The sequence below is a fragment of the Sus scrofa genome, chromosome 8, assembly GCF_054392235.1.
Source record: "Sus scrofa isolate SSC_HxYL_T2T_F1_AM1 chromosome 8, Sscrofa_HxYL_maternal_Yorkshire_Landrace_v2.0, whole genome shotgun sequence".
NCBI lineage: Eukaryota > Metazoa > Chordata > Mammalia > Artiodactyla > Suidae > Sus > Sus scrofa.
In genome coordinates, this window is record NC_139390.1 from 129054355 (window position 1) to 129066597 (window position 12243).

Below are 12243 nucleotides of genomic sequence, written 5' to 3' on the forward strand. Positions count from 1 at the left end.
TCTGTTCTATTGGCATGTTTTTGTTTCTTTGTTTCTTATTTTAGTTAAAATGTGTGGTTATTTGTTGCAAGTTTCAAGACCATTATATTTTATTTCAGGCTGCTTTTTTATTTTTCCAGCTGTAGATTTTGCTGTGAGAATTTCTAAGTAGCATTTTCTTAAACTGTATGATTATGCATTTTTCTTTTGTTTCATACGTGAAAGCACTTGTTTTGTGATTTATAGAAGTCTTTATAATTAAATAACAGCAACATTCAGCAGTATTACTTATAATCAAGAGCAAAAAAGTCTTCTGAAATACTCCAGCAAATCTTTGTGAGATTTTTCTTAAACTTCATAACATAAAAATGAAAGCCAAGGGATTTTTTTATTAAAATCATTTTAAGATCTTATATGAAAATGAACAAACCTTCAAAAATGCTTCAACTGCTTACGTGACATTTCTCCTCATGAACACGTTCTCTGCAATTTTAAAAGTCCACTATTTATTTATTTAGTATAGTTGATTTACAATGTTGTGCTAATTTATGTAGTACAGTAAAGTGATTTAGTTATACATACATATGCATTCATTTTTTAAATTCCTTTCATTATGGTTTATCCCAGGAGATTGGGTATAGTTCCCTGGGCTAAAGAGTAGAAGAACCTCATTGCTTAACCATTATAAATGTAAGAGCTTGCATCTACTAACCCCAAACTCCCAGTCCATCCCACTCCTCCTTGGCAACCATAAGTCTGTTCTCTATGACTGTGAGTTGGTTTCAGTTTTGTAGATAGTTTCATTTGTGCCATAAATTAGATTCCACATAAGTGATATATGGTATTTGTCTTTGTCTTTCTGACTTACTTCACTTAGTATGAGAATCTCTACTTACATCCACGTTGCTGCAAGTTGCATTATTTCATTCTTTTTATGGCTGAGTAGTATTTCATTGTTTATAGTTACCACATCTTCTTAATCCATTCATGGACATTGAGTTGTTTCCAAGTTTCAACTATTGTGAACAGTGCTGTAAGGAACATTGGGGTACATGTATCTCTTTGAATCATTGTTTTGTCAGGGTACATGCCCAGGACTGGGATTGCTGGATCATGTGGTAATTTTAGTTTTAGTTTTCTGAGGAATCTCTATACTGCTTTCCATAGTGGTTGTACCAATTTACATTCCCACAAACAGTGTAGGGAGGGTTCCCTTTTCTCTACACCCTCTCTAGCATTTGTTATTTGTAGACTTTTTAATGATGGTCATTTAGACTGGTATGAGGTGATACTTCATTGTTACTTTGATTTGCATTTCTCTAATAATTAGAAATACTGAGCATTTTTTTTTTTCATGTGCCTACTAGCCATCCAAATGTATTCTTTAGAAAATATCTATTTAGGTCTTCTGTCCTTTTTTTTTTTTTTTTTTTTGGTATATTTTGGGCACTAAGCCCATGTTGGTCTCATTGTTTGCAAATATTTTCTCCCATTCCATAGGCTGTCTTTTCAGGTTTTTGTTTATTAAAAGAAATCATCTAATTAGCAGGGAAGGATGTTTCTTTTATTAAAAAACCTCAGTTTAAAAGCATATACATTTCTGCTCATTGTTTGTTTGTTTGTTTTTATGGTTCCCTTTACTGTTCAAAAGCTTGTAAGTTTGATTAAGTCCCCTTTGTTTATTTTTGTTTTTATTTATATTGCCTTGGGAGACTGAAAAAGTCCACTGTTAAAAAGTGAGCAGCATGGTTTGCTTCAGAAATGAAAACTGACATCATTGTTTGAGAATGCCTAACCCACAAAGGACTCACAAAGACTAAATTGAGTATTTCTTTCTCAAAACGCTTTTATTTAATAAACATATGGCCTAATTACCTACCCTTGTTTTCAGGAAAGAGGGAAGGTCTGTGGGATTCTGATTTTCCTCCAGGGTTCGTTTAATAAGTGCTGTTTATAACTGCTTCTTCCTGTTCCCCTTCCTGCACATGGTCAAAAGAACTGGTTCACAGGCTATTAACCATTAAAATTGATTAAGCCTCAGTCAGCATTGATAAATTTAGTTGAGGCAACAAGAGAAACGGAATGAAAAATACAAGAATCAGGAAAATATGTACATTTATAAGAATGGAAAAATTCATAGTGATAGCTTGCTAATTTGTATTTTCCTTATTGATATTTTGAAATCTTAATGGAATTCCCTAAAAGATATGCCATAAAATAGCTAAGAGCTCTGCAAAAAGAAGACAAAGTACTGTGCCATAGATTCTTGGAGTATTACTGTTTATATTACAAATATTTTTCAAGTTCTAACTCAGCATAACAATCATTTAATTATTGTTTCTAAGTAATAAGTGTAACAACATTCAAATTAATTTAATCAGCTAACAAAGAGATGAGCAGAAATGTGTATTTTGTTAAACTGAGGCTTTTAAATAAAAAATACATCTTTCCCTATTAATTAGATGGTTTCTTTTAGTAAGTGATTCCTCAAAATTTGCAAAATGATCTGGAAAATATATGATATGGTAGAAAAGCATTGCCTTTTTCCTGCTTTGTCAGAACCTAACTAGAGCAGTTATATCAATTTTACCTATTCTGCTTATATAACCTGATCAATAATGCTAAATAATTGACATTTATTAGGTTATCAGTTTTGTTAGATACTATAATGAAATGACTTTAATTGGACATATAGTAAAGGACATGTTTATCAACAGTTCTGTATAATTAACTTTTATTTAGGCTGAATTGATAAGCAGTCAGAATTGTAGATGCTGCCTGCATATGTTTTTTTCTGTTTGGATAATCCTTAATACTTGGGAAATAATAGAAATAAGTAATACTTCAAAACTATTTATTGCTTTTATTTTAAATAATGCTTAGTCTTCCTGTATAACTCATCTTAAATGCTTCTTTCGTCCTGTGTAAAACAGTCACAAGAACTCGTGCTTTAACGACACAAAAAATGACGGATTTACATATGAGAAATTTATTTTTCTTAGTATTTTAATATAAACGTTGCTTTCTTTTCTCTCCCGGAGTCATGAACTTCTAACATATAATAGCAGAAAAACAAACAACTTCTAAAAAATTATTTGGCAGACAAAATGAATGTCCCATGGTGAGTCTCACTTTTGAGAATAGTCAGAGAACAACACAGGTATATTTGTAAGAAATTATTAGATAAGAGAAATGATTCACACATACTGGGATACACATACTGCTGTGTGGGACCTTCCTGCAGAGTTAGGATGTTTCTTAGGAGAACACATTAAACTGCACAGATAAAAGCACAGAGGGCATGTGTATGACTTTCCAACCGAAAGATCATATTATTTTCCAAACCTGTTTTTTTTTTTTTTTTTTTTGCTAGATTATGCAATATATTTCACTGTGTAACCATGGCAGTGCAGTAATTCTCCAGGTAAGGCTTTTTCTTGAAACAAAACTTACATTTCTTTTTCTAGCAGCAGGAAACATTTGACTGAAAAGCAAATCACAATCTTTTGGGGCCAGATGCATGCTGTGTAATTCTGAGTTCAGCATGTGTCTTAGGGAGCATGTTTAATATTTTTTTTTTTCCCTGTGGCAATTCTATTTTGTCAGCCCGGAGATGCAAAATCGTTCTGTTCAACTGTTAAGACTATATAGGTATATGCAAGAACATATAATTGTTAAAATCAAGAGAAAAATTGCAAATTATTTTTTGTTTTCTCTTTACTATATATACTGGATGAATACATTTTCCTTTTTGGGGGGCAATAAGTAGATTCTTTGAAGATGTTTTCATGTTTAGGGTAACAAAAGTAGAAAATGACAATACAGAAGAAATTTCCCTTTAGTCATATATAATTTATAAAATAACTTTGGTCTGATTTTTCAACATATGTATGCATACATATGTGTAAAATTATTTTCAAGTATTTATTTAATGTGTCCATGAAGAGCAGATAAAATAGTTCTTTCCTCTCATAAGAGTAAAGCAAGTAAAAAGAGCCTGCAATTATTTAAGCTCATGTAGACAATCGCTACTTATTAATATATACAGATGTTAATAAGTTAAAGTAGATTACTCCATCTGTTTTTTTTTTCAATTAAACTCCTTAGATATAATTCAATGGAAAACTGAAGTTTTGCTTATATGTTTTTTTCAAACATATAATGTATAATATTTGGAAAGATACATTGTTTTACTACTGAGACACTTTCTTTTAAACATCCTAAATACAAAAAAAAATGTAGTTTTTACCTGCATTTACATAGTTTTTGAAATCGCAATTATTTTATTGAAATTGACTGCATTTATGTCACTCCAAAGAATGAGATAGGATTTTGCTTTGTGGAATTTAAACATGAAAAGCCCCAGAAAGAATAGCTTGGTCAGTATCAGAAAGAAACAAACAAACAAACAAAAAAAACTTGTATGTGTTGTTTTAAGGATAATATTTCATTCCTGATTTTTTAATGTAGTTTTAAATGTAAGCATTACAACTCATGCTTTCGGTTTTGTATCCGTATTTCAGCATAGTGAGAATAATGGAAAATATGGAGATAAACTAGGAAAATAGAAATGCATAAATAAAATTTGGTGATTTCAAAAACGGAAATAGGAGCAAGCAATTAGTATACTATAAGAAAAAAAAGGGGGAAATGAAAACAATAAGAAATAGCCTAGGTACAAAATAAAAAGTACTCAACCAGAAATAATATGTAGTTTGTCACAATGTCTTTGTCAAGGTTCTCCAGAGAACCAATAGGTTTCACACACATACACACACACACACACACCCCCCAAGAGATTTATTATAAGGAACTGGCTCATGTTATTATGGAGGCTGGCAAGTCCCAAGATCTGTAGTTAGCAAACTGGAGACCCAGGAGAGTGAATGATATAGTTTCAATCCAAGTCCAACCCTAACCCTAACCCTAACCCTAACCCTAATGGAGAATGTAATCTCTCTGTGGGTAGGTATTACTCAAGCCACTGAAGGTCTTAGTACAAAAAGTCTGAGTAATGGAGAATTCACTCACTGAATTCCCAGCTCAAAGACAGTTAAACAGAGAGAGTGAATTCTCTAACCCTAACCCTAACCCTAACCCTAGGTTAGGGTTAGGGTTAGGGTTAGGGTTAGGGTTAAGGAGCTTTCCTACAGGTACTTTGGCCAATGACTGGACTCTAGTCATTAGAATATGGGTAAAAATGACATCTGCCACTTCCAGATCTGGCTCTTAAACATTGTCTTCTATGCTCTTTTTCTGTTAAATTGTAATTGCCGGAGTCATCTTGGAAGCTAGTCTTTGAAGATGGTGATTTGCCATATGTCTAGGTTCCTGAAACACTGAATACCTATCCAATCCCCTCACCTCATCTACCAGGCTGACATGAAATATTTGTTCTTTGCTGTTGTCTGAATAAGATGCAATTTCTTTTGCGTCTATTTGTTATAGCAATTTAGGTCAAAGAGTGGGTGAGAGCTCAGATTGGGGGGACAGACCATATATAACAAATTACTAGCTATTTGATCTTCAGCAAAATACTTCATCTCTCTATGCCTCACCTTCCTCATATGTAAACTAGGCTCTTCTTGGGATTAAATCGGTTTATATATATATATAAAGTGCTTACAGCAGTGCCTAGTACATAGGAAAAAGCCTCAAGTTCTTGCGTATTATTATTATACATTCATTACTTGATATTTCTAATTTAAGTTCTCAAGATTGATCTCTGTTGATACATGTAGTTTAGTTCATGTATTTTGACTGTTAGATAATATTCTATTGTGTTAAGCCCCATAACTTGGTTATTTCTTACTATGAATACAAAGTGTAAGAAAATGGGTTTGAAGAACATGTAACAATTTCAGGAGTATAGTTATTTCTTGGGAAAGAGATGGAAAAGAAGTAGGGATGGAATTATATATGTTTTTTTCTTTAAAACTGAACTTTTGATCATTATGGGTGGTAAATATATGTTTCTATTATGGTATACTTCGTATTTTTCTCTAATTTTGAAATTCATAATTAAAATGAAAATTCTTGTGATTTTTTTGTCTGTTTATAATTATGTATGCTGATAATCAATTTTTCTATTAATTAGTACACGTTGTTTATATATAGCTTTTTGTCTAAATAGTTCAAAATGTTTTTGAGTAGTGTTTTTATGTACCATTAGTGGAATAGTGCAGTTTTTAAAATACCTCAGGGTATTCAAGTCCCATGAAATACGCATAAATATTACATAGCAGAATTAGCTTAACTCCACTTTTTATACTAAATATATATTACCATATTTCACTGATGCTAATATGCCATCAACTGTAAGAAGCCTCATTATTTTAAATAATGCCAAGAGAAGAAAAAAATGTTTCCCATGCTAAGTTTAAGAAACCGTAAATTGAAAGGTGCATTCTAGTTTTAGAGATGTTACAGTGTGAAAAAAAGAGTATCTGAGAATCAATGAAGTACACTTTTTTCTAATAGCGATTTTAATTCCTTCAATAGATGTGTCATGAAATGATCAATTTATTTGTTAATCAGCTTTACTGAAGTATGATTTATATGAAAGATTTCAAAGTTCAATTCAATGAGATTTGATACCTGTAAAGCCACCACCAAATCATATAGTAGAACATTTCCATCACTATTTATTTACTGATTTTTATTGAGGTATAATTGACGTATAGTTTCAAGTGTACCTCAAGAGTCAATATTTGGATATAATGTAAAATGATCACCACAGTAAGTCTCATTAACATGTTACCATACATAGTTACAGAATTTTTTTCTTGTGATGAGAGCTTTTAATATCTACTCTCTTAGCAACTTTCAAATATGTAATACGGTGTTATTAACCGTAGTTGCCAGGCTATACATTACATTTCATGCCTTTTTTATAACTAGAAAGATACCTTTTTATTCACTTCATCCATTTTGCCTACCCCTCTACCCAGGTACCATCTCTTCTTTACAGTAAAAGTTCATTTCAGTGAGATGTGGTACATATATAGCCACCACGAATTCATAGAGTAGACTATTAGGATTTCCTTCCACTTAGGTTTTGGATCCACCTCTGTTGTTCAATGAGTTAACAGTTTGTTCTTTTTTATTGTTCAGTTTTGTTTCATTATATAGATATGCAATATTTTGTTGTCCATTCAACAACAGATGATGAATTAAAGTTGCTTCCAGTGTTTGACTATTATGACTGCAACAGTTATGAAAAGTTGGGTACAAATCATTATATGAACATATGTTTTAATTTCTGTTGGGTAAATAAGTAGGAGTGAAATTGGTGAGTATATGTTTAATTTCTCAAAAGACTGCCCAAGAATTTTCTATATAGAGGTTGAAAAATCATACATCCCACTTATGAGAGTACCAACTGCTCTTTGTCATCATCAGCATTTGATATTGTCTTTTTAATTTTAGCCCTTGTATTTGATATGTAAATTAATTTGCATTTCCCTTGTGACTGATAATATTGAGCACTTTTCCATATGTTATTGTTTACAATCACCTGTGAAATGCCTATTTAAATATTTTACCTACATTCAAAGATCAACAAAGCCAAACACTAAGTGGTAAGGACAGACAGATTTTGATCAATAATATACTATTATAATAGGGAAAAGAGTCCGGTATGAACTGAACTCAACTTCAGTTTGTACAGCAGTAATTAGGTGTTTTACAAGGAGAATGAGAGAATAGGAAGGGAGGTAAGCAGGGGCTCAGCAGAACCAGGGAAATAAAAATTATAAAAATCAGAAGGGGGTTGGTCCATATGAAACCCACATTGGTTTGTTAATTGGCACTTGTTTAAGTTAGGCTTCTATCCTCCTACAGAGGCTAGGAGATAGGGACTTGTCTGGAACTAATGGAAAATTCTTTTGGCAGCCTAGTCCTCTAAACAGCAAAATTTCTTCAGTTTTCTTAGCAGGCACTTTAAGGGGGCTAGGGTCATGTTAGTGATGTGGCCTAGAGCTATTAGAAGCCACAATAGTATTTTACTCAAGTCTTTATCAGCCAAGGTTGAAGCCTAGTAAAGAAAGAGCTCGAGAGCCTGGGCAGCATTTGGTCAAGGAGAAAATCTTTGTCACTACTTTAATTGGCTTTTGCCTTATTATTGAGCTATAGATATTTTTTTTCATGTTCTGCTTACAATTCTTAATGAGATATGTTTTTCAAATATTTTTCTTAGGCTGTGGCTTGATTTTAAATTTTATTTGTAATTTATTTTGAAAAGCTTTTTTTTTTTTTTAATTTCCCACTGTACAGCAAGGGAATCAAGTTATCCTTACATGTATACATTACAATTACATTTTTTTCTTCACCCTTTGTTCTGTTGCAACATGAGTATCTAGACAAAGTTCTCAATGCTACTCAGCAGAATCTCCTTGTAAATCTATTCTAAGTTGTGTCTGATAAGCCCAAGCTCCCGATCCCTCCCACTCCCTCCCCCTCCCATCAGGCAGCGACAAGTCTTTTCTCCAAGTCCATGATTTTCTTGAAAAGCATTTTTAAATAAATTGATGGAGTCAAAATTATCAACTTTTTATTGTATGGTACATAATTTTGCATGCTAAAAAATTTTTGCTTCACTTAAGGACATGGATTTTCTACATTTATTTTTTCAAGAATTATGGTATCTTCAATACAGATATCTAAAAGCCATTTCAAGTTTAATTTTTGGATATGGCATAACAGAAAGAAAAACTTTTTCAGCATTGAAAATGAAAGTAGTGGAGATGTTCTGAAAATATTTTGCTTTATCCATGGAATAATCTTAGCACCTATATAAAAATAACAATACACCATATATGTTGGTCAATTTATGAATTCTCAGTTTTGCTCAATCTATATGTATCTCCTCATACAAAATTCAAATTATTTTGATTACTGTAATTATAGAGTAAATCTTAAAATCAGGTAGTGTAAGTTTAAAATGGTCTTTTATTCATAATTGTTCTAGTTATTTTGGGTAATGTGAATTTCTATATAAATCTTAGAATCAGCTCATCAATTTCTCTAAGAAAACATTTCCATGGTGTTTCATCTACAGATCATGTTGCAGAGAACTAATATTGCATATTCCACTGTGACTAAAATATAAATTGCTATTTATCAGAACTTAAAGTCTTTCTCATCGGTGTTTTGTGTTTTTCATTGTGCAAATCTAACAAAGTTATATTCTTTTATAAATGGTATTATTCTAATTTCAAGTTCCAGTGTTTCCTGGTTAGTATTTAGAACTCAACTGATTTTTGTATACTGACCTTCTATCCTATAAGTCTAAACTCACTCATTAATAATTATAGCACTTCTCTTTGTAAATTTTATTTTTCCATATAGACTTTCATTTTGTCTGTGGAGGAAGTTTACTTTCTCTTTCCACAGAGTATGCCTATTATTATCATTTTTGCCTTGTATGGTGGCTAGGAATTCCAGTGCCATTTTTATAAAATTGTAGTTCCTGTGTGATACAGTAAAACCTTGTTTATTTTATGATTAGAAGTGTACAACTACCCTTACTTCCAATTTATCCCACCTCTACCTTCCTTTCCCTTTGGTGACCATAAATTTGTTTTCTATGTCTGTGAGTCTGTTTCTGTGTTGTAAATAGGTTCACTTACACTTTTTAGATTCTACATATAAGTGATATCACATATTATTTGTCTTTCTCTGACGTACTTCACGTAGTGTGATAATCTCTAGGTCCATCCGTACCGCTGCTAATAGCATGATTTCATTCTCTTTATGCCCAACTAATATTCTATTGTGTACATATGCATACACACCAGAGCTTCTTTATCCATGCATCTGTCAATGGACACTTACGTTGCTTTCATGTTTTGGCTATTGTAGATAGTGCTGTGAACACTGGAGTGAATACATCTTTTCAATTTAGAGTTTTTGTCTTTTCTGGGTTTATGCCCAGGAGGGAGGTCGCTGGATCATATGGTAACTCTCCTTTTAGTTTTTTAAGGTTAAGAGGGTTCTCTTTTCTGTATACCCTCTCTAACATTTATTATTTGTCAACATTTTGATGATGGCCATTCAAAGACGTGTGAGGTGATAACATATAGTAGTTTTGATTTGCATTTCTCTAATAATTAGCCCCGTTAAGCATCTTTGCATGTGCCTGTTGGCCATCTGTATGTCATCTTTAGAAAAATGTCGATTTAGGTATTCTGCCCATCTTTTGATTGCGTTTTTTTGTTGTTGTTGCGTTGTATGAGCTATTTACATATTTTGGAAACTAAGTCCTTGTCTGTTGCATCATTTGCAAATATTTTCTCCCATTCTGTAAGTTGTATTTTTGTCTTGTTTATGGTTTCCTTTGCTGTGCAAAAGTGTTTAAGTCCCATTTGTTTATTTTTGCTTTTATTTCTAGTGCCTTGGGGGACTGAACTAAGAAAATATTGCTGCAATTTATATCAGAGAATGTTTTGCCTATGCTCTCTTCTATGAATTCTATGCTCTCATGTCTTGCATTTAAATCTTTAAGCCATTTTTAGGGTTTTTTTGGTGTATAGTTTGAAGGATTATTCTAACTTCAGCAATTTACATGTGGCTATTAACTTTTTGTAATACCACTCACTGAAAAGATTCTTTTCTCCATTGTATATCCTTGGCTCCTTTGTCAAAGTTTAATTGACCTTAGGTGTGATTTACTTCTGAGCTCTCTATTCTGTTCCATTGATCTATATGTCTATTTTGCCAATATCATGCTGTTTTGATTAGTGGAGTTTTTTAGCATTGCCTGAAATCTGGAACAGTTTGCCTCCATCTTTGTTTCTTTGGGTTTTGTATGTGTGTGTGTGAGGGGTCCATATAAATTTTAGAATTTTTGTTCTAATTCTGTGAAAAACGTCATGGGTAATTTGATAGGGATAACATTAAATCTGTAATTGCTTTGGGCAGTATGGCCATTTTAACAATATTAATATTCCTGATCTACTTGGTTAGGTTTTTTCCTAGGTAATTTTATTTTTGATGCAATTTTAAATGGAATATTTTTTACATTCTCTGTCAATATTTCATTTAGTATAAAGAAATGAAACAGACTGCCATATGTTAATCTTGTATCTTTCTACCTTGCTAAATTCATTTATTAGCTCTAATAATTTTTGGGTGCAGTTTTTAGAGTCATCTATATAGAGTACCATGTCATCTGCATATAATGTTACCTCTTCCTTGCTGATTTGGATACCTTTTAATTTTTTTCTTATCTCATTGCTGTGGCTAGGACTTCCAATATTACACTGAGTAGAAATGGTGAGAGCGGGCATCCTTCTTTTTCTAGAACTTAGCAGGAATGCTTCAGCTCTTCACCTTTTAGTGTTATGTTGGCTGTGGGTTTTCCAAAAATAGCTTTTATTATATTGAGATATGTTCCTTCTATATCCACTTTGGCAAAGGTTTTTCTCATGAATGATGAATTTTATCAAGATTTTTCTGTATATATTAAGATGATCATGTGTTTTTTGTCTTTTCTCTTGTACTGATTGATTTGCATATATTGAACAATCCTTTGATCCTGGAACGAATCTAACTTGATTGCAGTATATAATCCTTTTTCTGTGTTGGAATGGGTTTGCTAAAATTTTGTTGGGGATTTTTGCATCTATACTCATCAAAGATAGTAGCCTAGAATTTATTTTTTGGTAGTATTTTTGTATGGTTTTGGTATGAGGGTGATGATGGCTTCATAGAATGACTTTGGGAATGTTTTCTCCTATTCAGTCTTCTGGAAGAGTTTTGGAAGGACATGTGTGAATTCATTTTATGTTTTGGTAGAATTCCCCAGTAAAGACATCTGGTCCTGGACTTTTGTTTGCATGGAATTTTTAAATTAGAGACTTTATTTCACTTCTAGTGATCAGGTCTATTCAATTATGTATTTCTGCTTGATTAAGTTTTCATGGGCTGTATGTTTCTAGCAAAGTTGTCTGTTTCTTCTAGGTTGTCCGGTTTGTTGGCATATAGCTATACACAGTTTTCTCTTATGTTTTTTATTTCTGTGGTGTCAGTTATTGTTTCTCCTCTTTCATTTCTTATCTTACCTGAGTCTTCTCCTTGTGCTTCTTGATGAGCCTGGCCAGAGGTTTATTGGCTTTAAGTTTTCTTATCCTTTCAAACAGCCAGTTCTTGGTTTTACTGATTTTTTTCTATTGTTTTTTAATCTTTTATTTATCTCCTCTCAAATTTTTGTAATTTCCTTACTTCTGTTCACTTTAAGTTTTGTTTGTTCTTATTTTTCTAATT

General features: G+C 32.2%; 1 protein-coding gene across 9 annotated transcripts in view; it reads left to right on the forward strand.

Annotated features, from left to right (window-relative positions):
• The window catches only part of STPG2 (sperm tail PG-rich repeat containing 2), a 552915-nt gene that overhangs the window by 493516 nt on the left and 47156 nt on the right, over positions 1 to 12243 (forward strand). For 4 of the 9 annotated variants that reach the window (XM_084973377.1, XM_084973378.1, XM_084973383.1 and 1 more), the window contains one exon: positions 3353 to 3403. The exons of the other annotated variants lie outside the window; for them this stretch is intronic. In XM_084973377.1, coding sequence (XP_084829503.1) covers positions 3353 to 3403 — 51 coding nt within the window. The remainder of the gene's footprint in view (positions 1 to 3352; positions 3404 to 12243) is intronic. 9 annotated transcript variants of the gene reach the window in all.